Below are 23,939 nucleotides of genomic sequence, written 5' to 3'. Positions count from 1 at the left end.
TTTAGCTACAATTTAGGAGCAGCTCCCTTTTCTTGTGGGGGGAATCCACCTGAGACCCTGCAGCTGCCTTGCTGGGAGCTCTCAGCCTCTCCACATTACTTTACCCAGGAGATTCAGCCTTCCTACATTTAATTACGGCAGGGTGGGACAGAACCCTTCAGCCCGTGTTGTCAGAGCCCTCGGCCAGGTGGGTCTGCAGCAGCGCAAAGCTGGGGCCCAGCGCCAAAGCCGTGCCCACGGGGTGGATGGGCAAGGGGCTGCGCTAAATTAAAAGAGCCCGAAAAGCTTCGGGTCGGGGCAAAGCGAGACAGCGGGTTTGGGGCTCCTGAGGGGAAACGTGGCAGGAGCGCGCCCAGGGAGAGGGGAGAGAAGAGGGACAAAAGGCGATGGCTTCCCTCAGCCCGGCTCCCAGCACAAGCCTCTGCGCCCCCCGGAATGCACTGGAGAAGCCAGGGAGGAAACGCCGGTGTCCTCGGGCGTCCTGAGGGGCGAAGGTGCCGCAGGAAGCGCTGCCTCCCCCGGGACGAGCCCGGGGCCGATGCGGGGCAGCGCTGCCGGGCGCCTCCGGAGAGGAGGACGAGGCGCAGAGCGGCAACGCCGGGGGAGCTGCACGGGCGGGGCGAAGCGGCCGCCGCGGGGGAAGCAGCTCGAACGTGGAGCGGGAGGCAATGGAGGCAGGGCCGGGGCGGGGGGTGAGGGCCCGCCCCGGGGTGGGCTGAGGGGGCACGGCGGGAGCCCTTCCCGCCTCCCCGCAGGGCGGAGGCGGTCGGGGGGACCCTGCGCTCGGCCCGGCTGTGGCTCCGGTGCCCCGGCGGGAGGAGGTTCCCCCTGCCCGGAGCAGGAGTGCGGGATTGCTCCGCTGGAGCCGTGCTCGGGGCGGTGAGTGCCGAGATGCAGCGGGACGGTGCGGGAGGGATGGCGGCAGCCCGGGGCTTTGGGGGCCGCCTGAGCCCGGGCTCCCCTCTCGGAGGAGTCGCCTCCTCGGCGTGCCCAAAGTCAGCGCTAAGATTGCATAAAAAGCAGCAGCCTCTGCGAGGGCACCAGATAGCGGTACCGCCGGCCGGGCTCAGTCCCCCAAGGGGCTGGAAGTGCCCCGATGCCCATGGAGAGGGCACAGCGGGCAGCGTGTGCGCCCATTCACCGCCGTGGGGCTTGGGATCCTGCGGGGGACCGGGCGCTCAGTGCCTTCGGCTCACCCTGGCCGGGGCAGGGATGCAGCCACGGGGGGATGAAATGATTTAACGCGCTCTCCCCCTTTGTGTCTCTGTGCAGAGCCCGGACTGCCGCGCTGATGTTTCGCACTTGAGGTAATGGCAGAAGCCGGTCTGTGGGGCACGGCCGGAGGTCCGGAGCGCCACGGTGTGCCGTGATCTGCGGCGCGATGGGGAACAGCGGCTCGGCCGTGAAGGTCTGCACGGATCACCAAGGCGGCATCAACTGGCTGAGCCTGAGCCCCGACGGGCAGCGGCTGCTCACGGGCAGCGAGGACGGCACGGCGCGGCTCTGGAGCACGGCCGACAGCCAGTGCCACGGCCACTTCCAAGGTACGGCAGCGGCTTTCGCCTGGGCTCTGGGTCTGAGCATGGCACAGGCCACTCAGCGTGTTCTGGTCTCGTTCAGTCCCTGCGGGCAGCCAAAGTCATGCTGGTTTTGTTTTGGTGCTTGTTACAGCAGCGTTAAGCAGGAGCTGTTTCAACCCAAAACAGGTTATCAGCACTACTGAATGCACGGATCCTTTTATCTCAGGGTGTGCGAAGTTTAACTTATGTCACTTTCTAAAAGCCCCGTTTTACCGTGTGAAAAATACTGACTTTCTGTTATTCTCTCCTTTTTTTTTTTTTTTTGGTCCTTTTAATCATCTCATTTCCAGGTGGTCTTTATTTAGAACCTCTTGACCCAGAAGCCTGGCGCCTGGCAAGGAACCTTGCTAAATAGGTTACTTCTGTTTTCCCTCCTCATCTGACACACAGAAATGTTAATTGCTGGGCTTTTTCAATTTAAATTCATTTTGCATTTAAAAAAATAATTATTACCCTTAGACTGGCATTGAAATTGAATTGAAAAGAAAAAAATTCAGTAATTGAAAAGAAAAAAAACTGGAGACAGTGGATATGCAAGAGTCTAGATGTGGGCTAAAGATGTTTGTATTCCTACTGATGTTCTTTTCATACAGAAAAAAAAGAAGCTGTTAAATTTGGAATTTCTAATGTTTTTTTCTTCCAAAGAAGAAATCACATTGCTGTGATTTCCTTGTTGTTTGTTTTCTTGCTTGCTTGTTTTTCACTATGGAGTATTGTCTTTCTTCCCCACATCCTGCCATGGTTCTAGCTTCTGGAAAACTTGCTGCATTTGCTTTAGGCTTAGAAATCCCTTTAAGCTAGAAAGGAAAATGTATTGGATAGCATCCATTATTATGGAATCTGCCAGTGTTTGGAGTAAACTCTGAAGAAGGTTGGGCTGGGTGGTTTGTGAGCTGCCAGTCAAATCAGATAATTGTATGTATTTTATAATTATGCATGCACACAGTTGTCATGTCAATTTTAATTTTACAAGCTATAATTACTGATAAACCTGTATCTCTAATGCAGTTTCAAGCTCCACCACAGCACAACCAGCAGACTTGTGTGGTGGCTGCTTTTGGCCAGACCAGCACCAGACCTTGTCTGCCACATGGGGTTTTGGCACCCTGTGTGTGGGTCAAGTATTCCTGATGGTTAAAATCTGCCTGGCAGACTTTGGTTCAGTAACCAAGATGCTGTTTTGATCTCAGAGCTGGATTACATGATGCTGTGAGAAAAATCCCACTGATTGAAACCTGATCCATTCAGGCTGCCTTGCAAAGAGTTTCACAAATATGGGAGAACGAGTGTAGTTTTGCTTATAGCCCTGGTGATCTGTTTAATTTTTGGCATCTGATGAAGTTGTTTTAGAGGAAACAAGCCATATGTTTGTAACATGGATTCTGGTTTGCTTTTGAACTACAACAAGGCTTTTAAACTTCAGGAATTGTACTGAAATCTGGTTTTTGCAGTCAGTGGAACAGTGTTTTACTGGGCAGTCTGCTTTCCCTCAGTTTTTTTACCATCTCTTTATTTTACAACATTCTGTTTTACTATTACCTTTGTCCATCTGTCTCTCTTTAATCACAACTGTCCTTCTTTCATTTATTTATTTTCTTTTTTTCCTCAAAGAATAGTATTGAAGTCACAGTAGGGCCGACCAACTTCAGCCATGACTGTCACTCTTGTAATAGTGACTTAAGAGGAAACAGTTCTGCTCCTAAAATCTTTCAGTCTAAATGTTAAAGCAGAAGAGTGCAAGGTAATGGCAGTCCAATGGTTAGATAGGTGACAGCAATTTCACACAAGAGGCTGGGACTTGAATCCTAAGGTGATTTTTACATGTGGTGCCTTTAATATTACAATAGAAAAATTTAATATTACAATAGAAAAATGACACATCTTGCCAAGCACTAGCAAAAGCTTGAGGTGGCAATATTGATTCCTCTTTTTTGGTGTTGCCTTGTTTGTCAGTGTGACATTTTTAAAGCAGTGGTTGTGTCTGTTTTTATTGTAACTGTAGAATCCCTGTGTAGTCTACATATTGTGTAAACAATTGTGCTCTAATCCTCCCTCCCTTTCTTTTCCTTAAAGGAATACTTATACTTAGAAAATTGTGAGGTTTAGTCATGTGGGGGAAAGTATTGGCTGGCTATTCACTTGGTATGTCTTTTTGTTTGCTTTTCATTCTGCCTGGACAATGAAACCAAACTTGTTGGTAAGTCTCAGGTCATTTTCTCAGAGTTTCATGCTTTGATTTATGACTGTGTCCTGACAATCAGTGGGCTGGGTTGAAATGCTGCCTTTTTCTCCCTGCTTTCATAAGAAGGAAGCAAAAACATTTTTAATTAAAAATAAGCTGGTTTGTTTACTGGTTTCAAATTTCATTAATCTGAGTTTTATTATATTGACATTAGTCTATCTCATTACGTTTTTGTAACACTGTTTGATTTACCTGCTTGGTGGAACTGCACTGTTTTACTCTTTCACTTAATCCTGATATCAGTGAAGTTTCTTGCTGTGACTTGAAATGTGTTTTACACAAATCTTTAAACGTGAAAAGCACGGCGGTGCATTTAAAACTGGAGTTCTGCTACATTTGTTTGCATTTTTCTTTTGGCTAAGGTGAAGAGCTGGACTGATCCGTCCTTTCTGCACTCACAGTGACTGATTCCCTTTGTTATTCCCAGGACATGAAAGCTACATCACCTTCTGCCACTTGGAGAACGAGGCTGCCTTCACGTGCAGCGCTGACCACACCATCCGCAAGTGGGACGTGGTCACCGGGCAGTGCTTGGCCATTTACCGAGGCCACACTTCCATTGTCAACAGGTGGGCTCTCCCCTCGTGCTCCTGTCATCTGCCATCACACACTCCATCATTTCCCTGCATTTCCCCACTGCTACACTCAGAAAAGGGGCTGTGTAAACCTCTGAGTTCCTGTTCTGTGCTGCAATGATTGGTTTTTCTAGCAATGCTGCTGACACAGATAGGAGAGAAATGAAAGGCACTCAGCAGGGGAATGGAATCCAGGGCTAGGAATGGAATTCCAGAAGAAATGATCCAATTGATAACAGATGCTGCTGATAAATAGGTTTAAAAACATCCTGTCGAGCTTTTGTGTCAGCAAGAGGGATAAAGTCAGGGATTTTTCTGTAATTATCATTCCTCTTTGGTCAAATGAAGTTTAATAATAAACTTACTGTGTGTGGCTGATTGGCCTTTCCATTTAAAGTGCTTATTAATAGTTGGACTGGATTTAATTAATGGCAAATAGAGCAGTCAAAGATTGGTATTTTTTTAACATTTCTTTTCTGGTGGGTGTGTGGGCTTTTTAGTTCCTTTCTAAACTCAAAACACATATGATGTGTAGTGAGATTCTGTAAATAGTTAGGATGGCTGGTTCTGTGTTTTGGCACAGACCTGATTTTTGCTTGAATCAGCAAATAGGAAATGTGTTCCCCATTCATATGACTTTGTTGCCTGTTTGAAAGGTTCCAGAGGACCAAAGTCAGCTGACAAAGAAGGCAGGTTATGGATGTTTCCTATCTCTGGTTTGGAAATACGAGCTGTAGATTTTTTCTTGGTTTGTATGTTTGTGCAGCAACTCATTATTTTGAAGGCCCAGGAAGTGGTATTCCTGAGGTGCAATCTTTGGTTTGCTCTTCAATTATGTAATAAGAGGTGCTTATGCTTTATCTTTTTTGAGATCCTGAGCTAAGTGAAATTAAGCGTATTTTTTTTCCTCACATTCTCCTTATTTGATGATGGAAAGATGGTTATTTTGGACACTGTAAGTTACAGTTCAGATTTCTGGAATGTTGCTTTGTTGTTTTGATTCCAAGTTATTGTCACAGGTCTGTTTTTAAAGAAATATTAACGAATAACTGACAAGAATTAGCTAATTTAAAAAACCAAACAAACACAAACCAAACAACAAAACAAACTTCTCGGTATTATGTATAACTTCTGAAAGTTCATATTCTTTGCTGGAAGGAATTTTAGCAAAACAAAATGCACAATGTTACAATGCCATATTTTAAAAATATCTGCATCAATGTACTTGTATGAGGGATCTCAATTTTAAAAGTAGAAACAGGGAAGTGTTTGATTTTTAAAAATGCTGAAAGTGTTATGTCTATGCTGCTGTGGGAATTGTGTTGGGTGCTTTGGCAGCATTGATTTCTCGACTTTCCCAGTCAGGCAAGGTAACTCAGGAGTACTGAAATTGTGACAAAAGATGGTTATGAAAAAAGAACAACACTGTTCACATGCACAACCTTTGTCTTTTGCAGAATCCTGGTTGCTAAGGACTATCTCTTCAGTGGCTCCTATGACAGGACAGCCCGCTGCTGGAGCGTGGACAAGGAGAAACAAATCCAGGAATTCCGGGGCCACCGGAACTGTGTGCTGACCCTAGCTCACTATTCCTCCAGGGATGTGCTGGAAGAAGAGGAGGAGGAAGAGGAGGAGGAGGAGAAAGTGAGCAGGGACCTGCTGGTGACAGGGAGCACGGACTGCACTGTGAAGGTCTGGTGGGTGTCCAGCGGGCGCTGCTACCAGACCCTGCTGGGACACACTGGGGCTGTCTTATGCCTTATACTTGACGCACCAAACAGGGAGCTGTTCTCTGGCAGCACGGATTACACCATCAGGACCTGGAACATTGTCACTGGAGAGCAGCTGAAAGTCTTCAAAGAGCACCAAGGATCAGTCATTTGCCTAGAGGTAAGGGCAGAGGCTTCCTCAATGGCCTTTGCGTGTCTGTGTCTTAACTCATGTGGGTCTCAGTTATTTTTCATTCATAAAGAAGCTCTTCTGAGACAGATTATAAATGATGAGCTTAAATATTTATGTAATAATAAAATTATAGTGCTCTCTGGTCTTGACACAAACCCTCTAAAACACTTAGTGATCTCCTCTTGTCTTCTGGTGGCTGCCCTGGTCTAACTTCTAGCTAAATATCTATTTAAATTCCACTAGGTCATGGAACTCATGGGTAGGTGTGCTGAGAACACTGTTCATGTGAGTGGGATTGTGTAGTCAGGCTCACCAGACTTTGAAGAAAATAACCTGAGCAAGCAACACAGGGTCAGGTAATTTAAAAAGGGGAAGGGAAAAACACTCAGTAAACTAGGTAACTTCAAAAAACCCAACCCAAAACTGTGGGCAAAAGGTAGTAGGAAAGCCTAAAGCTGAAACAAATCCTGCATTAAAGACCACACAGACAAGATGTGAGAAAAAATAAAGAAGAAACAGATGGCCAAGACAAGAAAATGGGCAAGAAAAATGGAAAAGAGAGGCAGAGCATGGGCGAGAGAAATCAGGAAATGATGGAGGAGAGAGAGAAAAAATGTAATGAGATCTGAAAAACTATACTCTGTTTTTCTATTTGCAGTATTTTTCTATTGAATGCTGCCAACTTTGTTAACATTGCAGGGGGGAGGAGGAGGTCAGGCAGATGAAGCAAGAGGGGAATGATAGTTATCCACAAACTCATCATCCACCAGAAAATGCTAATAGTGCATTTAAAGAGAGTACACGCTGGTCTGTCACTCAGTTTCAGGTCAGCATAAATGTTTATACATGGATGTGTCTGGCTGAAGTTAATGACAGAAGCTTTTCTCCCTGATCTCCCTGTTTGTGTTTGTTGTCCATAAGTTTTTTTTCCCTTACAGAGGCTACAAAATCTATCTTTAATAGCTGTTTATTAAAAGTTGCCTTTGTTTCTAAATAAGGTAGTCACAGCTGACACTAGAAGACTAAAAACCTGGGAATACTGAAGGAATTCTGTTTTCCTTCACTTTTAGAAAAGAATAGAAAAAAACCCCACACAATATCATATTGCCCTGGAGTAATGTTTGTCTTGCTTGGGTAAATTCTCAGTGTTAAATCTTGTTTTTATGATATTGTGGTAATGCACTCTGAGGATGCTGAAGTAAATCTGCTGCTGTCCTTAGTGTCACGCTATGTTTTGTTGTTTAATTGTAACCCTTCTCCAAGGCACAGATTGGCAACAACAGAGCTTGCCTTAATTTAATTGGGTTCTTGCTAAAATTGTTACACAAAGCTGGCTTGACCCTCTCCCAGAAGCCTGGGAAATTCAATTATGCCCTTTGAATGCTCAGGAATGAGCAATGCCTGTGAGCACAGAGTTAAGCAATGGCTTTAAACAAACAGAACTTCTTGTAGGGGACAAGAAAAGCAAAACCAACACATCTATTTGGAAAACCTGAACAATTCAGAGTACACAAGACTGCTGCTGCTGCCAAGACTGTGTTGGCAGCAGTCCTGGCCAAATCTTCTGGAGTGACTGGTAGCCCCTCTCTTCTCTCATCACCAGTTAATGTTTGGGGCTGGGAGGGTCCAGCTGAGGTACAAACAGCCCCTACAGAGAGCATTTAGTGTCCAGGCCTCTCCAGCTTAGCCCAGCTTAAGCAGTCCCTGCTGGTGAATAGCTTTAGGCTGTCCATCTTTCCTAATTCCTCCCTCTGCCTTTCTGGGTTCAACACTCTCCCTTCTGTTCCACTTGGCTGCCACTCAGCACAGCCCACATGGTATTTTCATTCTTTTAGAAAGGGGTCAATCACCAGAATCTGTACAAAGATGTTTCAACAGAAAGGAAACTTCCTGAATAGAGGTGTGTTTTTTATTATTATTTTTGTTTTGTTCTCAGAAAGCTTTTGGGGCCTTTTTTGCCTCAGGCTTCCTAGTGACAGTGTTGGAATCTGTGGCAGTGAGCTGGGATGGTATTTTTCAAACCCTGGGTCAGGAAGCACTGGGAGGTAGTTGTGAGTTGCCCACAGTAGCCAGAAGTTTTAATTGTTGACAGTAATTCATTTTCTTCAGTGCAGCAGTGAGCTGCTAATTACATCAGATTTTCACTCTGCTGTCCTGGAGGAGCTGAGTTGGTGCCAGCAGTTGAAGGCAGTTACCTGTTCTCTGGGTGGTACAATGCTTGTGAGGAGAGAAAAAAAGGGAAGGAAAAATAAAGACTTCTTTTCATTTTATTTATTAAAATAAAGATCCCTACGGGAGGATGACCTTTCAAAAAGTTTGAGAAATGCTCAGTGTGATTTCTCATCCTGGACACAGATCAGGAAAAATTTGGATATTGAGACCATATTTTCCCCAACTTTAAAAAGCTGTTATTGATGGGAATGCCCCAGGATGTTCTGAACTGCTGCAAATGAGGTCTGGTCTGTTCCAGTCATCTCCCATTGCTTTACAGTAAACACCAATAGTGTTACTGGAGCAGTGAATGGAAATTCCTGGAGCTTCTTGAGGGAGTTTTCTGGGTAGACAGCCATAAAGCACACCCATGTTTTCCACCCTGCTTCCTGCAGTGGTGGTGTGTGGAAAGCAGAGGGGTGATGCCACAGACAGGTTCAGATTATGAACATTCCCATGTTGCTCTAAGATCCTTTAAAGTGTAGTTGCCAGGTAGTGTAAGTAGAGGAGCCTGGAAACAACTCTCATCTAGCATGGCAGAACAGAAAGTGTTGGTGGATTTGGGGCTCTCCCTTGTGCCCTGTCCTTGGTGGCTCTGGGCAGGGGAGGGATGAGCTTGAGCTGCCCTGTTCCCCAGCCCAGTCCTGCTGTCTGGGGGCCAGGGGTGCTCTGCTGCCAAAGGGGTTCTGCAGCTTGGCATAATGCCATTTTTCTCCTCCTTCCACCATTTACACTGGGCTGAGAGGGTATTTGCTGGGAGAACTTTCTATCTGCTGTGGAGACTGTGTTAGGTGCTTTGGCAGCATTGATTCCTTGACTTTCCCAGTCAGGCAAGGTAACTCACAGTGGAGCAGCCAGAACTCTTCACTCTCCTCCTCCTGCAGTGTGTTGATGGCTTGGCAGACAAAGTACAGCAGCTGTTTTGGGAGCTCCCTCTTCATATAAGAGCCAATAATGAGATTTTATAGGAAGCGATGGGAAAAAGCAAGGGTGGGCTGAGTGTAACCACATAGCTCATGCTCATTCTTCCACTTAGAATTTCAGGCCTGGCTAGAGACCAGTATTTGCAATTAATAGTCAAATATGCATTTTCATTAATGTCTGCCTGCAATAGGCTGAATAACCCTGATTTAAATATTTACTTGTGTGTGTTTCTCTAAATGTCTCTCCTAAGTAGCTTTGCAAACTGTTCACAAGGATTGCTTTGTCCTTTGCTGATTGTTCTGCCTCTGAGTATTTATCAAAATTGTGCTGCCAAAAGCTGGCAGAGAGAAATGATCCAGCTTGGAATTTAGCTTGGATCCTACTGCAAACATTCTTGCAAGAAAACTCCCTTTTGAAGAACATGAACATGAGTGGGCAAGGACTTGCTTCTGGTTTTCCTGCAAAAGTTCCTTTGTTTGGACCATTCCCTTCAGTTGCCTTTTAAAGCTGACTAGAAGAAAAGAATGCTTTGAACAAAGCCACTGCCTGAACTCTGTTTATGTGCTGAACTGTTGTGATCACGGGGACAGAAATGTTTTCTTGCCACACCAGTTAAATTCACATATTTTTTGCTGTTTGTGTTTGTATTTGTTGCATCAGAGGATGAAGAGATGAATGAGCAGAATGTGAAGTTGTTCAACACCTGTAAGAACAAAACACGGAGCCATCGCTTTGTACTGCAGTAAAAAAGTTGAAAAACATTCTCTTAACAGCCAGCCCAGAGAGCTCATTCTAGATGGATTCTCAGGAAAAAAAAACCCCAACAATTTCTTGCCCTCAGGGAGTTTGTTGGCTTGTTAAAATGGATGTGGTTTGAATGGGATCCTGAAACTCTTAACTCAGCCCAAGGCTTACATAGTTGTATCTTGACATTGGTCCAGCTTGGTGATTTTTGACTTAGAAGTGGCTGTGAACAGAAGACCCAAATTCCAGATTGTAGGAACACTGACCCCCATGAGAAGCATAAGCTGGTGCTGGGGTTTGTGGCTGCTCATGTGAGCTCATCCTGAAGCTCATGAGGGCCAGTCTGAGTGCACTGACCCTCACCATAAGGATGTGTCCAAATCTCTTTGGAGAATCAATTGCCTCTCCTTGGCTCTCCAAAACTTGTTTCTTATAGCAAAGGTTAATCAGAAGGGCAAAGTCCATCCCTATAAGGTTGAAATATCTGCTAAACAGCTCTTTTGCAGATATTTTTTGGCATTTTTACAGGTAGAAGTTGGCTTAAATTGCTGCATTTATGCAGTTCAGCCAAGCTTGTGAAGCAATAGGGTTGTGATTGTCTTGAAAACCAACCCTGGACGTGATAATTTGTTCTTTATTAAAATTCTGGTGTGTTTGTGGGCTACAACCAAGGGTTTTTCTTATTAATGAGACCTGTAGCTACTAAAGTGTTTACAATTAGTCTTCTGCTACTGCTATTACTCTGCAACTCACAAGCAGTTTGACTGAACTTTTTCAAGGAATAGTTACATCTCCAGTACTTTGGGTCAAGGATTAAGACAAATTTTCTCCATTCACATGTCAGTGTTCCATCTGGTTCAAAGCAAAATTTCTCATGAGAAAAATTAACAATCCAGAATTGCAGATATCAATGCAATGGGCTTTTTTCTGCTGTCTGACTGAGGCTTTAGAACTGGGCATCAAACTTTTATCAGGTTTTTAATGTTTTTGAAGCTACATGGGTTTGAAATGTCCACTCAGCCCATTGGTATCTGAGTTGCAAATCTGTTCTGTGTTATCCACACTGCTGCAGGTGTCCTTGCCTGGCCATGGTGTTATGTGGTCAGGAGCTTTGTTGGGCAGTTGGCCAAAGTGAACCCAAGTGCTCAAAAGCCAGCCAAGGAAAATACAGTTTAGAAATGTCACTTCTTCTCTGGGCAGACACAGACTGGAATATGTAACTGTCCCTGCTAAACATTCTGAAACCACAGAGTGTGGGGCCAGCTTGTGAGGTGCTTTTGCTGGGGGAACAGTAAGTGATGATAATTATTATTTTAAATATAGAATAAATGCACATATTTGAAGTGTTGCAGCTTGGGCTGGAGTTGTAAATTAGACCTTTCTTTAGTCAAGTAAGGAGTGACCTCACCTGAATTATTCTGGCCACAACTGAGAAGGTGGTCCTTGTTGGGGATGGGAAATAGTGAATTTTAATGCAGGTTCTGTTTCAGATGTGCCTCAGGATGAGAGGAATTGTGCCCTAGACCACAGTGACTGTATGGGGGCTGTCCTTAGCTGTGGAGCTGTGAACCAATTTAGATGAGATTATGCCTATGATATCACTAAAGACAGATCTGATTTGCAACTTCAGCCCGAGCTGAGAGCTCTTGAAGGCTTTCTTCACTAGCAGCCGTTTCATGCTGGTTTATGAAAATGCCATGGCAATGAGGGGCTGTGTGACAGTCAGAGCCTGCCCTGGGTTTTGCTCTTGGCTCTGCTGCAGGCTCAGTCTGTGGCATCTGGTGGATTGTTAACCTGTTAATACTTCCTTTCCCATGCCAGACTGCACTACCTGCTTAAATTGAGGAAGGAAGGAAGGTGGGTACATGGAAGTGTTTAGTGTTTCATGGGGCAGCACAGAGGCTTTGAATTTAATTGAGATGGTTCATGTGCTGACCACCTCACCAGATCTCAGACATTGGAAAGCCAACCCTATCCAGGGCTGCACCAAAACCAGTGCAGGCAGCAGGTCAAGGGAGGTGATTCTTTTTTGTTCTTTTCTTGTGAGACCCCACCTGCAGTGCTGCATCCAGCTCTAGAGTCTTCAGTACAGGAAGGACATGGATTTGTTGGAGCATGTCCAGAGGAGGCTGTGAAGATGATGAAGAGGGAAGGAGCACCTCTGCTATGGAGACAAGCACAGAGAGTTGAGTTCAGCCTGGAGAAGAGAAGGATCCAGAGAGATCTTAGACCCCTTTCTCGTGCCTAAAGGGGCTCCAAGAGAGCTGAAGAGGGACTTTGGACAAGGCTGTGGAGTGATGGGACAAGGAGAAATGGCTTTAAACTAAAAGAGGGTAGATTTAGATCAGGAAGAAATTCTTTCCTGTGGGGGTGCTGAGGCCCTGGCACAGGTTGCCCAGAGAAGCTTTGACTGCTCCATCCCTGGAAGTGTTCAAGGCCAGGTTGGAAGGGGCTTGGAGCAACCTGGGATAGTGGAAGGAGTCCCTGCCCATGGCAGAGGTTTTGAACAAGATGATCTTTAAGGTCCCTTCCAACCTAAACCATTCTATGATTCTAAGGCTCTTAAAATTCCAATGCTATAAATTACCTGGGTAAACCTACATAACTTCAAACATTTTTGTATCTAACAAATTAGCAAATCTAGGTAAGCTGCAGCTCTCCTGTTCATTGATACACCCACTTAAATGTAGAAATGAACTGGTATAACCTAATGTACCATTAATGCAGAATGGCATTTACCTGTGGGAGGTTATAATTTAGTGTTTTTCCTTGCTCAGTGGGTGGGTTGATGCTGCTAGCTAGATGTCTAAAAAAGAAATGCAACAACTTGGCCACAAACCACGCAGCAGGATCCCAACTCAAAGCATCCTCTTCCATTTAGCAGGTGCACATGACAATTCTCTTCTTGCCTGTTCAGGGAGAGACTGAAATTTAAAAGTCCTTCCTCAGGCTAACTTGTGGTTCTTGGTTTTGTTAGTGCTGCTGGCCATTTGTTCTCTCTCCTCATGGAGATGTAGCATTAATGCTGTTGCTAAAACAGCTTAAAAGTAATAGGAAGTGACATTTCAAAGTACTGCTGGCTTTTTACAGTGGTTTGTGCTTTACAAGCTCCTGGCATTCAGCTGTGAAATCTCTCCCATGGGCCAGGTTCTGCTGGGAGGAAGTGTGGCATGTCCTGCTCCAGCTGAGCCCAGGGAGCCTCTTGGTCGGCCTGCTCACATTTCTTGTGTGGGTTATCACAGTGCCATCACTGTAGTGCTTCATATCTTAAAATACCTTTTTCTTCACGTTGTAACACAGCACACACTGTTTTGTACAAAGCTCACTTCTGATGCCTTTTGGGAATGGGGTCATTTCTTTTTGGATTGGGAGTGGAGATGGAAGAGCATGAACATTCCAACCTTACAGATACAGAGTGGGGACCAAATCTAAGGTGGCAGGAAAACCAACCCTTAAAAGTGCTCTAGAAGCAAGACCACAAGTTGATTTGTCATTTGCTGGTTTCTTGGAGATACTGGAGAAGCATCAGGGGTTTGTGCACTGCTGGTCATTCAAACCTTCTGATATGTGTCTGGTGGACAAATACCATTCAAATTTCACTTCTTGGTGGGGGTTCAGGGTCCTCCCTCCTGTCTCTCCATCCCTCTGACACAGAGGTTGCTACAAGTCCATGAAAATTCCCTTGAGCCACAGGTGGGTGTTGGAGTGACTGGCTGCTTTCAGCAGGAGTTGGGCTCTACACAGCAATGGCTGTGAAAACCTTCAGCTTGATGTCTTTACACAGACAGAGAATGCCAGATTTTTCTATGCACTATGGAATTTTTTCTTGCTGAGCTTCCAAGCTTTGTGTAGCTTGTTTACTGTGAACTGGTTGGTTTTTAGTCTTGCACAGGTCAGTTATTTTCTCTCTGTCTCTGTTCCCCAGCTGCAATCCTTCCTTCCATTATTTTCTGTCCTATGTGGAACAAACCCCATCCTGCCCAGCAGTGAGTTAGTGAGTTCTCACAATGTGCAGGATGACTGGTGCAATGAGGGGTAGTGCACAGAAGAAGACAATCTGCTTGAAGATGTTTAAAAACCTGTGTCAGGATAGTTATTTAATCATTCAATAACAGTCTAAAAAGACTTTTGGAAATGCAGATACAGAACAGTTTCAAGAAAGTGTTAATGTTTCTGAATACTGACTTTGTGCAGAATGATCATACTAAACATAAACCCTGGTTTATGGTCTGTAGGATTTTAATATAATTTACCTTTTAAAAAAGTTTTTGTTAGTCAGAATTGTTCTGAATTTTTTTGTAATTAAAAAGTAACAATTGGGTGAGAGTTCTTGTCAAATATACTTTGTAGAAACAACACTGTTGGGGGTTTTTTGAGGCTTTAGTAATATAACTGATTATGGATGTAGGGTTAGCATTGTTAAGCTCCATGGAATCCTGCCTGCTGGCACAAGCAGATGGGCTAAGATTTTGTGTTCTGAAAGCTGGGGGCTGTTTTTAACACCCAGAAATCAATGGGAGATGTGACAATGAAGAACTCAAGGTTGGTTTGCTCACCACTCCTCTGTTTCAAGGTGCAGCTTGTGCTGGAAAATGTGACTTGGGATGGGTCCCTTCAGTGCAGCTCTCTCACAAAGGGGAGAGAGGCCTTTGCTGATGTGTTTTTCTCTCCCCTCAGCTGGTGAACCGTCACCTGTACTCGGGGAGCGCGGACAGGACGGTGAAGTGCTGGTTTGTGGACACTGGGGAGCGGATCCAGACCTACAAGGCTCACAAGCACAGCGTTAGCACTTTGAAATACCACGCTGGCATCTGTAAGTTGCCTTTTCCTGTGTTCTCCAGCCCTCTCCAGTCTCCTTTTCCATGTCTGTGTTTGAAGGTTGTTAATGGAGAATAACTTGAACAATTGTAAAGTTTTCAGGTTTTTTCAACTCTGGCACGTTTACATTCAATACCAAACTGCTACAGCACTCCATGTGGGAAGCTTAGGTCTTCCCTCCATTTTCCACCTCCCTCTTCTCACAAATGAGGAGGCAGTTGTTTTGTTTCACCTCAGATGCTCACTGCTCCTTTCTAACTGTTAGGCTTCATGTTGAGGCTCTGACCATCTCCTAGACTAATTTTCCACAAGTTCTTTACCTGTTCTCCGTTATAATTTGTGGATTTGTTCCCCAAATCACTTTCCTCTAGTAGCCAGGCCTTACTAATGCTCAGGACTCAGCTCTCCTACCTTCAGCCCTCCTGTTTACAGTGGTTTCTGTCCATCAGTGTGTATTGCTGACATAACAGTCAGTATATGCTGACCATCAAACCTCCCTCTTTAAATCCCTCTGTGCTGGCTTTCCTTCTGCTTGTCTGGGTTTGGGTTGCCAGACAGCACCTCTGTTTTTATCAGTGAACCTCTCTGTGTCATCCTGGTCTTATCCTGCTTCTGGTATTTGACTTGATGTACCTTCACTTGCTTCCCAAACAAGAACTTCTCTCCTTCTCTCCTACCCTGAAGGAGATGGCCATGGCTGTCTTAAACTAACCTAGACATTCACAGCTCTTTCCTGATTTTGATTTCTTCCCTTCAGCTTTGAAGTGAACACATCACGCTAAATGAGTGGTTGTTATCTGGGCCTTGATCTCTCTTTTGGCAGCTCCTCAGTGTGATGGTGATAAATAGCTGACAGGTGCAAGATGGTGCACGTTAGCAGAGTTGTACCTGCACAGTTTAGTAGCAGTTGTCTGGCACCATGCTTTCCTGACTGTATTTATAACCCAGTAACTGAACTGATTTCCTAATTATGTTTGGAAACTTAGCATGTAACCAGGCCCAGGGGTAGGATTTTAGCCAGGAAACCTTGTTTTGGTCTTCCTTTCAGCATGAGTCCCACATCACAGACTTTCTCCAGTAAAATATTTATTTATAATTTATGGTTATTTCAGCTCTCCTCACCTACATGGCAGAATTACCCCACTCTCCCCTACCTGCAGGTTGAAATTTCTGCTGGTTTTAGCTTCTACAGTTGGCTAGAAGGCTGAAATGGGAGAGGGTCTGAACCTACACTGCACCTTCAAGTTATTATTGCTCCAATATGCAGGCAGGTAGAGCAAGGGAAATGAACCAGAAATTGTCATCTGGGATAATCACTTGTAGACAAAGTACTGATGATTTTGTGTGTGTGTTTTCCCCCTTTAATGATAAAGGCACAAACCAAAGCATTGATTTTGTCAAGACTAGCCAAAGGCCAGTGATCTGTGCTAAGCTGATGTTTGCCTGATCCTGTGCTGAACAGGAATGTCTGGGTGGGAGACAGGAATTGTCTCCTTCATTAATGACCTCCAGAGCTGCAGTTGTTCAGTGTTGGGTTCCTGTTGCTCATTCCCTGACTTCTGGGACTCTGGCTGGGCCCTCTCAGGTGGGAGGGAAAGACCCTTCTGGAGTGGTTTTGTGTCAGGAAAGAGACACACTGGATCTTTTTGGTCTTCAGGTTCTTGTTTATTGTGATCTTATCGAGAGTTTTGCACACTGTCCTCACCAGGCTGAGTGCACTGGAAAATCACTGCAAAAATGGCCAACAGTCTTTCATTACAAGGTCTTTTATAGCTAAGCTATCCAATTAAGAACTGACACCTGGATTATTTCCCTTTTAACCCAATAACTGATCCCAAAGAACTGCAATGTGGACTTTTCCACTCAGTTACAAAATGCCACCCAAACCCATGGAGAAGGAGGAAGAAGAAGCATGAAGAAGAAATCCAGGATGACACCCTGTGCCCTCCATCTTGCTTCCATCCACAACATACTAAAAGTCCCAAACCCTAAATTTCCCACCTAAGTGATGCATCTACACTACTCTCTACCATCTACTTCACACTTGGGTGGATTCTGGTCTATTCTGGAGTTTAGGAAACTCTCCATGAATGAGGGTCAGAGTCAGTGCTCCCCTGGGGGTCAGGGCACTCCAGAGCAGACAGGGAAATATTCCCAGTGCCCTGGGTTTCCACATGGAAACAACAGTTCTGTGTTGATCCTACTCTTCATGCCACCTGTAGAGATTCAACCAAACTGTAAAGAAAAGGAAGTTTTAGCTCAAACAAAAGTTTCATTATCTGATGCCACCTCCATCAGCTCTGCAGCTTTCTCTCTCTTCCCCCTCATTCTACCCCCTTGTCCCTGTCATACACATACATTAATTTTCCACAACACTCTTTTTTTGAGTTAAAATGCAGACAATATTGCTGCATTTAGTCAGACCTGCAAAGAACACCCTGATAGTGTGATAGAGAGTTTACAGAGTTATTTAAGATCTTGTTTTAAATCAAATGTAAAAATACTAAAAGTGTCAAACAGGGAATATCAAATTGTTCCACTTCAAGGGTAGAAAAAAAAGCTCAGGGAAAATATTAGGAACTTGTTTGAATGCATTATATGCACTTTAATTAGTGAAAGAGGAAATTTCCCCCTAAGGATTAATTTATAAACTATGATTGCTTGCATTATTGTTGTGCATTCATCACTTATTTCCACAGTATCTAATAATTTTGTTAGAATTAGAATTATAACGACATGTTAACTGGATACCAGTGTTGGAACTAGTGTAGCTTAAAATACAGTCTGTTCACCTGGGACAGATCAGAACTGCCTCTCAAAAATGTGGAAAAAATTATTTAAATTATGTTTGTTATGGTTTATGTCACATTTGCACCAGTGCAAGAACATGAAAGAACATCTCAGCCATGAAGTGGTAATTTTCTGTTAGAAGATCTTAATTCTGCTGCTTTCTCTCTGATCAGAGCCCAAAGGCTCATTGCCCCAAAGGGTTTGTGGGCTAAATACAAAAACAGAGTAGAAGAAAGAGAGGAAAAATACATGTCTGTTTCCAAAATCACTTTATAGTATACAGGGAGTCCAAAAAGATGTGAAAACTAAGCATTAAATCATCAGAATGTGTTTCCAGTGGCTTTCCTCAGTCTGCTTGTGTAATTAATAGCATAGGGAATATTACAACTGGTTCTCAATCTAATTTATTTAATGATATGTTGATTATTTTTCTCTTAAAGTATGTGCACAGCCATTTAAAATTTAACGTGGTTTATATTTTTTTCATGTTACAAAAGCTCCAGGGGAACCTTTCAAAACTGTTCTCCCAAGGATCTATGAAAATTAAGTAAAAATGAAAATTAATTTTATTTTGTTGTTGTTTATTTCACAGGTGGTATATATAAATAAGTATTTAAATGCTAAATCTAGGTTAGATCAACAGCTCTTCTTTGAAATTCAGAGGTGGAGAGAGACTTCCTAAATCCAGAGTGACAGTTCAAAGGACGTAAACGATGTCTGTCTCTTGAAAACAGCTCTTAATTGGTTCCTACCCTCTGCATGTCTGTAACAGAATTAAATTATTTCCATTCACTGGTTAAAGATCAGTACCTGTTCCCTGCTTTACTTTGTTGCTGCTCCTTTGCAGAGTGGGACATGATGCTTTTTCAGGACTCTGCTGGAAATTGAATTATGGTGGCCCATATAAAGTGACATTGATTTTCCACATCCAGATGTTCCTTGGATGTGCACCCAGGAGGTGCCCAGCTCCCTGCTGTTTCATTTGAATTTAAAAAGCTCATGGCAGTGCATAGTCAGTTCTCTAATTTGTTATTATAGTCCTGAATTTACAACCATGATAATTTTTTCACCCCTCTTTAGAGATTCAGTTCCTGACTTCTCCTAAAAGATAAGGAATCTGTTGGCTCCAGGCACACCAATTTTGTAAAAATCTTCCCATGCTAGTGGCTTTTACAAAGACATGAAATGCAGGGAGCAGGGAATATATTCCTTTTTGCAGCTCTGAAATATTTATGTCTAGAAAAACTTGAGGAGTTTGGGTTAACTGAAGGAAAGTGTTTATCAAGAGAGTTTGTAGCCTTTAAGGCACATTAATGGGCTCATTTTTGGGCATATTGCTAAGTACAAAATCTAAATATTAACACTGCCTTACAGTTCCTGGATGCAGCAGTCTGGGGATCTGATGTGAAGAACCAGAAGTGTTGAGAAATTGTTCTTTGAACATGTAAGGTGCTCTAAGGAAACCTGATGAGTAGCCAAAATTCCTGGTCATGCTCAATTTAGTTACCCCAGCCCTGCCCCTCTTGCAGCAGCAGAAGTAATGGAAACAGTGGAGTACTGAATGGAAGGCTGTAAATAACTCTGGTGAAACAAATGAAAGGTTGAGTGGAAATCCTTAAAACCAGACTTGAGATAAATTGCCTGCTTAGAATTATTACAGGCAGGGAAATAGCTGTGGAAGAGAAGAGCAGAAATAGATACTTGAAACATGTAGAGTGAAATGCTGGTGTGTGTAGGAACTTCAGGTTTAAATCAGTTCAATCAAACAACAAAACTCAAGCATGCTGGGGTCAGCAAAATGATCTGGTTTGTCAGAGGAGAGAATCCAAATGATTTGTCATGCCCCCTGGGAACTGGTTTTAGGTACATTTTTGAACTGGTATGAACTGTCCTCGTGTGGCTGCTCACATCTGGCTGTGTGTCAGTGTTCACAGGAAGTGGAGATGCCTGTGCAAGAGCTTTCAATTCCAGGAGTGGAGTCCTGCAGAAGATCTTCCGAGGCCACAAGTTCATCATCAACTGTATCCAGGTCAGGAAGGGGTTTCTTGCTGGGGTTTCTTCCTTTTGATTGCTCTCTCATTTGTTTTGTGGGAACTGGTGTGGCTGACTGTTCTGTGTGTCTTGGATTGGATGTTGTTCTAGCATAATACTTGAATATTCTGTATGTAATTTTAGAAAAGCTTGTAAATAATCATAAGGATAAGTGAAACCACGGAACGAGTCCCCAGGGACAGCCCCATGTCTGGGATTGGGGTTTTTTCAGGACAGGTTGGATAAGCAGCCATGAGAACTGAGGCAGATGAACTGATGCTGTGTGGGGCACAGAATGGACTCCAGCCTCATGAGACCTTTTCCATTACAAGACACTAATGATAAGTGTTTGCAGTGCTCTGAGGGGAAGAGAAGTTCCTGCCTTATACAGGCAGAATAATTACAGCATTGTCCCCCAAACCACCTGGGGGCATGGCATCCCCAAACAGCTCAGGAGTGAGATCTGACCCACATCCTGCCAGGAAAATGGAGGAGTTTCTGCCCCTGGCTTAAAACTGAAAGTTAATGTTGTTTGCAGAATGTCTAGGCTCAAGTGAGGCTGGCATTTAATAGTTACATTAGGGGCAATTAGTAATCCTTGCAAAGACCATGGAATCCTAGAGGGGTTTGCATTGGAAAGGACCTCATTCCAACCCCCCCTGCCATGGGCAGGGACATTTTCCACTAGACCAGGTTGCTCAATGTCCCTTCCAACCTGGCCTTGAACACTTCCATGGATGGGGCAGCCACCCTGAGAATCTGCATCTCCCTGCACTGGGAGTGTAAGTGTAAGTGCACAATGTAAGCTGTGTGCAGGATGAAGATTTTCATTAACAATGGGAGACATTGTTGGTAATTCTGGCAGGCTGACAGTCCAAAGAAAAAGAGAGGAGATAAAATTCCTTTTGGAGTTGATCCCAAGCACATGAAGTTGTAAATACAGTTTTCTCTTGTATATTCTTCTGAATTAGCAAGTGGCTGGATGATCTTACTTGTGCTGGGCAGTTGTTGTGCAGCAGGTGGCATCTGGATGTGTTTGGGAAGTACCTGACAGAACCACCCTGGGCAGCCCCAAGTATTGATAAGACCAAAGCTTGACTTTGTCTTGTTCTTCTTTGTAATTGAATTTCCAAAAAATCCCAGGAAGAGAGAGGACTGAGAAGTGGCAACCTCTAAGTTGATCTTAGGTATAATCATGAGGGCTGGATGAGAGGTGTGGTGCTTCATGTAAGCCAGGGAGATGTTCACTGTCACAGGCAACCACAGGGCACCCATGGGATGGACAGACTGATACAGGAAGATCACCAAGACTGATGGCTGGCTTCCAGGGCAGGACAAGGGTAATTGGAAACATTATCAATAGCAGCAAATGGGCCATGAAGGAAATGAAACCACAGCAGTGAATCCAGGTTAAATTACTGCAGGTTTTGAAGAACAGTGGAGTTTGAAGGAGGAATTGTACCTATAATTTAGTGCAAAGAAAGAAGGGAAGTGAGAAGGAAGCATTCCTGAACCCCTGCTGCCCACTGCTGATGATTTTGGTGTCTCCTTAAGTTGCACATCAAAACCAGCAATCTGAAAATAGTTCCAGCAGAAATTCCCAACCACAGCCTGCTCTGACATTGGGTTTAGTTCTCCATTGCTTTTCTAGAGGGTCTGGGTTATTAATAACTCCTGTTGTTTATGGCTCTGTGAAGTGGCTGAGAAATGAGTCCTGCCTTGGTAATGTCTCATCCCACTTCAGCAGCTTTTGTGATAATTTACACTGGCTCTTGCAAGGAGCTCAGGCCTTAAGTGTTGGGATCAAGCTGTGTTTGCTGTGATTTTTGGCAGTTTGATTGTGCTGTGACCCTGTTGTTCCAGATCCACAACGAGCTGCTGTACACAGCTTCCCACGACGGCACCCTGCGGGTCTGGGACATCCGCGGGATTTGCAAGAGGAACAAGCGGCGCCTGAAGAAGGAAAGGTCTGTGCAGGGCAGGAGCTCCCAGAAGGGGAGTCTGGCTCGTCTCTTCAACAACAAAGTTGGCTGTATGATACAGCAGGAGAATGGGGAACACGAGGCTGTTGAACTGATGTGACTGTCCTGAGCAGGCTTTATGTCAGTGACCAGAGCTGAACCTTTGATTTTCTGCACCACTGTGTCCATGTAAACCAGAACTTGGAAAGAGATGGGAAGTGGCTTTGCCTGAACCTCTGTGTGAGGAGCCAGGATTCTCTGTGGCTGCCAGATGGACTCAGGTCAGATCCTGTGGCTGTGATGGCTCAGCTGAGCAGCTCTGGGGTCAGCAGGGGAGGCAGTGTGGTTCAGGTGAGGTAGCAATGAGTGCAGTTAGGAACTTTCCTTACCACTGCTGGCATCAGTTCCCTGGGCACAGAGGTGTTTCACCTCTGGCTGCCCAGTGTCTCATGAGATGTTTTCCCATTCCTGTTGCCCCATGACCCCTGTCCAGCCCAGTGTGGCAGTGAAAGGTGTCCTGCAGTGAAAAGTGGCCTTGAATTCCATCTCCACAGCTGACTTTGGGTCAGTCCTTGGCTGACAAGGCCAATGCAGGAGGGTTTGGCTCTGCAGCAGGACTTTGAAGCAGATTGGACTTTACTTTGGAAAGCTGGGTGTAGTAGAACAGAAATTAATTTAATTGGTTTTTTAACAAAACATAAGCCACAGAGCAAGCTAAACCTCAGCCCTTTTGTGCCAAGGTCACCTGTTTGCTGACCTTGTGTTGTCTTTCCTCCTCCCAAAGCTGTGTCTTGCTAGGTTGCCAGTAGCATTGGATAAGCAGTCAAACTCAAGAGTTTTCCCAGTCTTTTTCCAGGTTCATCCTTCTCTGATAACCACTGAGCCATGAATTAACAAGGGTTCTTATATTTTTCTATTTGCAGATATAACTCTTTGTAGAACCAGTACAAAAATATCTAACCACATGTTTTTATTTTTATGGCTTTATTTATTCTGTACTACAGCAAGATAAAAATGCTGTAATCCTTTTTTAGAGTGGATTAATAAACATGTGGCATCTCCAGACAACTGACTGTCTAGTTTTTATTTTTGTCTTATATATGGGGGGGGGTGGCCTGGCTGCAGAAGCACAGAAGTTAAGAATGGATGGAACAGGGGGAAAAGCCCCCATAGACACTTTTGGGAACATTTCTTACCTTTCCCTCAAGGTGTGTGTGAAGCTGTCCTGCCTCCCAGCAGGCACCAAAGTGCCAAAGCTCAGTTCCCCTGTCAGGGCAAGGGGGACCAGACACAAAAGCACAGACTTAAGGGACAGCAGGGATGACAAAGAGCTACAAGCCCTGACTCAGCACTGCCCTGGTGGCACCAACAGCTCCTGTTCTGACACCTAAACTCTGTGTCAGTGGGTCAGACCCACCACAGACCCTGCTCTCCTCTCCTGCTGAGCAGCTTCAGTAGTTCTTACCTGGCAGGTTTCCACATCTAGTAGGAAACAGCATTTCAAATTTGTGAAATGCCTACCACGAGACTAATTTGGGAGGCCATCTGCATCATGCAGCCTTAATTGCAATGCAAACCTCTCAGGCTGGTCATTGTGGCTCTGGCACGTGTCAGTGAGCTGCTGCTGGCTTGCCATGCAGCTGTTTGTGTTTTGCTTCTGAGGACAACACTAAGTAGGAGGCCTTCAGGAGCTGGATGGAGCTCCCCAGACCCCCTTGGCTGTATTTTGTGTTTAAAACTTCACACACAGGACGTGAGGCACAAGAGCCTATCTGGGCACACAGCAGCAGAGAGAGATCTCAAAAAGTGGAATTAATGAGTCATTACCACTTCTGCCTGTTGCTAAACATATCACAGTGCCTCCAAATGCACGGTCAAAATTAACTTACAGCTTTCAGCCACTGCCTCCTGCTCTGCTGATCACTTACAACTGCTCTGGCAGAGTTACATCACTGATGAATGGCTGCTCTGACAAGCACTGCATGTTATGATGCTAATTTTAAATTCCCCAAGGACAAACCTTCCCTTCTGAAGTTGTCGCTGCCAGTTTGCTGTGCAAGCCAGTTCAAAGAGGAGAATTGCTGCATGTGCAGCTCAATGCTGCCTTCAGTGCATGCCCAGGGCTGGCCAATGCCAGGAGGTTTCAGAAGGGAGGAGCAAA

The 23,939-nt window shown here is 44.6% G+C and overlaps 1 protein-coding gene across 2 annotated transcripts; it reads left to right on the top strand.

Moving 5' to 3' along the window:
* The first annotated feature begins 724 nt into the window (after positions 1-724).
* WDR86 (WD repeat domain 86) lies at positions 725-22,844 on the top strand. Of its 2 annotated transcripts, XM_064703861.1 has the most exons (8): positions 725-879; positions 1,273-1,544; positions 4,250-4,391; positions 5,855-6,094; positions 6,179-6,287; positions 14,856-14,991; positions 19,712-19,815; positions 21,681-22,836. In XM_064703861.1, exons 2-8 carry the CDS (start codon positions 1,382-1,384, stop codon positions 21,897-21,899), a joined length of 1,113 nt encoding a protein of 370 aa, XP_064559931.1. In that variant the 5' UTR covers positions 725-879; positions 1,273-1,381; the 3' UTR covers positions 21,900-22,836. The 2 variants fall into 2 exon arrangements, with proteins under 2 accessions (XP_064559931.1, XP_064559930.1); XM_064703860.1 differs by having other exon boundaries at positions 727-879; positions 5,855-6,287; positions 21,681-22,844.
* Positions 22,845-23,939: the final 1,095 nt, after the last annotated feature.

The sequence above is a fragment of the Zonotrichia leucophrys genome, chromosome 2, assembly GCF_028769735.1.
Source record: "Zonotrichia leucophrys gambelii isolate GWCS_2022_RI chromosome 2, RI_Zleu_2.0, whole genome shotgun sequence".
NCBI lineage: Eukaryota > Metazoa > Chordata > Aves > Passeriformes > Passerellidae > Zonotrichia > Zonotrichia leucophrys.
This window is presented reverse-complemented; position numbering and strand designations above follow the sequence as displayed.

What these genes read in the sequence shown, in the direction of transcription:
- WDR86 (XM_064703860.1), top strand. Translation starts at nt 1,382, where the DNA reads ATGGGGAACAGCGGCTCGGCCGTGAAGGTCTGCACGGATCACCAAGGC. An exon ending in CACACTTCCATTGTCAACAG is followed by an intron (nt 4,392 to 5,854) that starts GTGGGCTCTCCC and finishes TGTCTTTTGCAG; the next exon opens with AATCCTGGTTGCTAAGGACT. An exon ending in TCATCATCAACTGTATCCAG is followed by an intron (nt 19,816 to 21,680) that starts GTCAGGAAGGGG and finishes CTGTTGTTCCAG; the next exon opens with ATCCACAACGAGCTGCTGTA.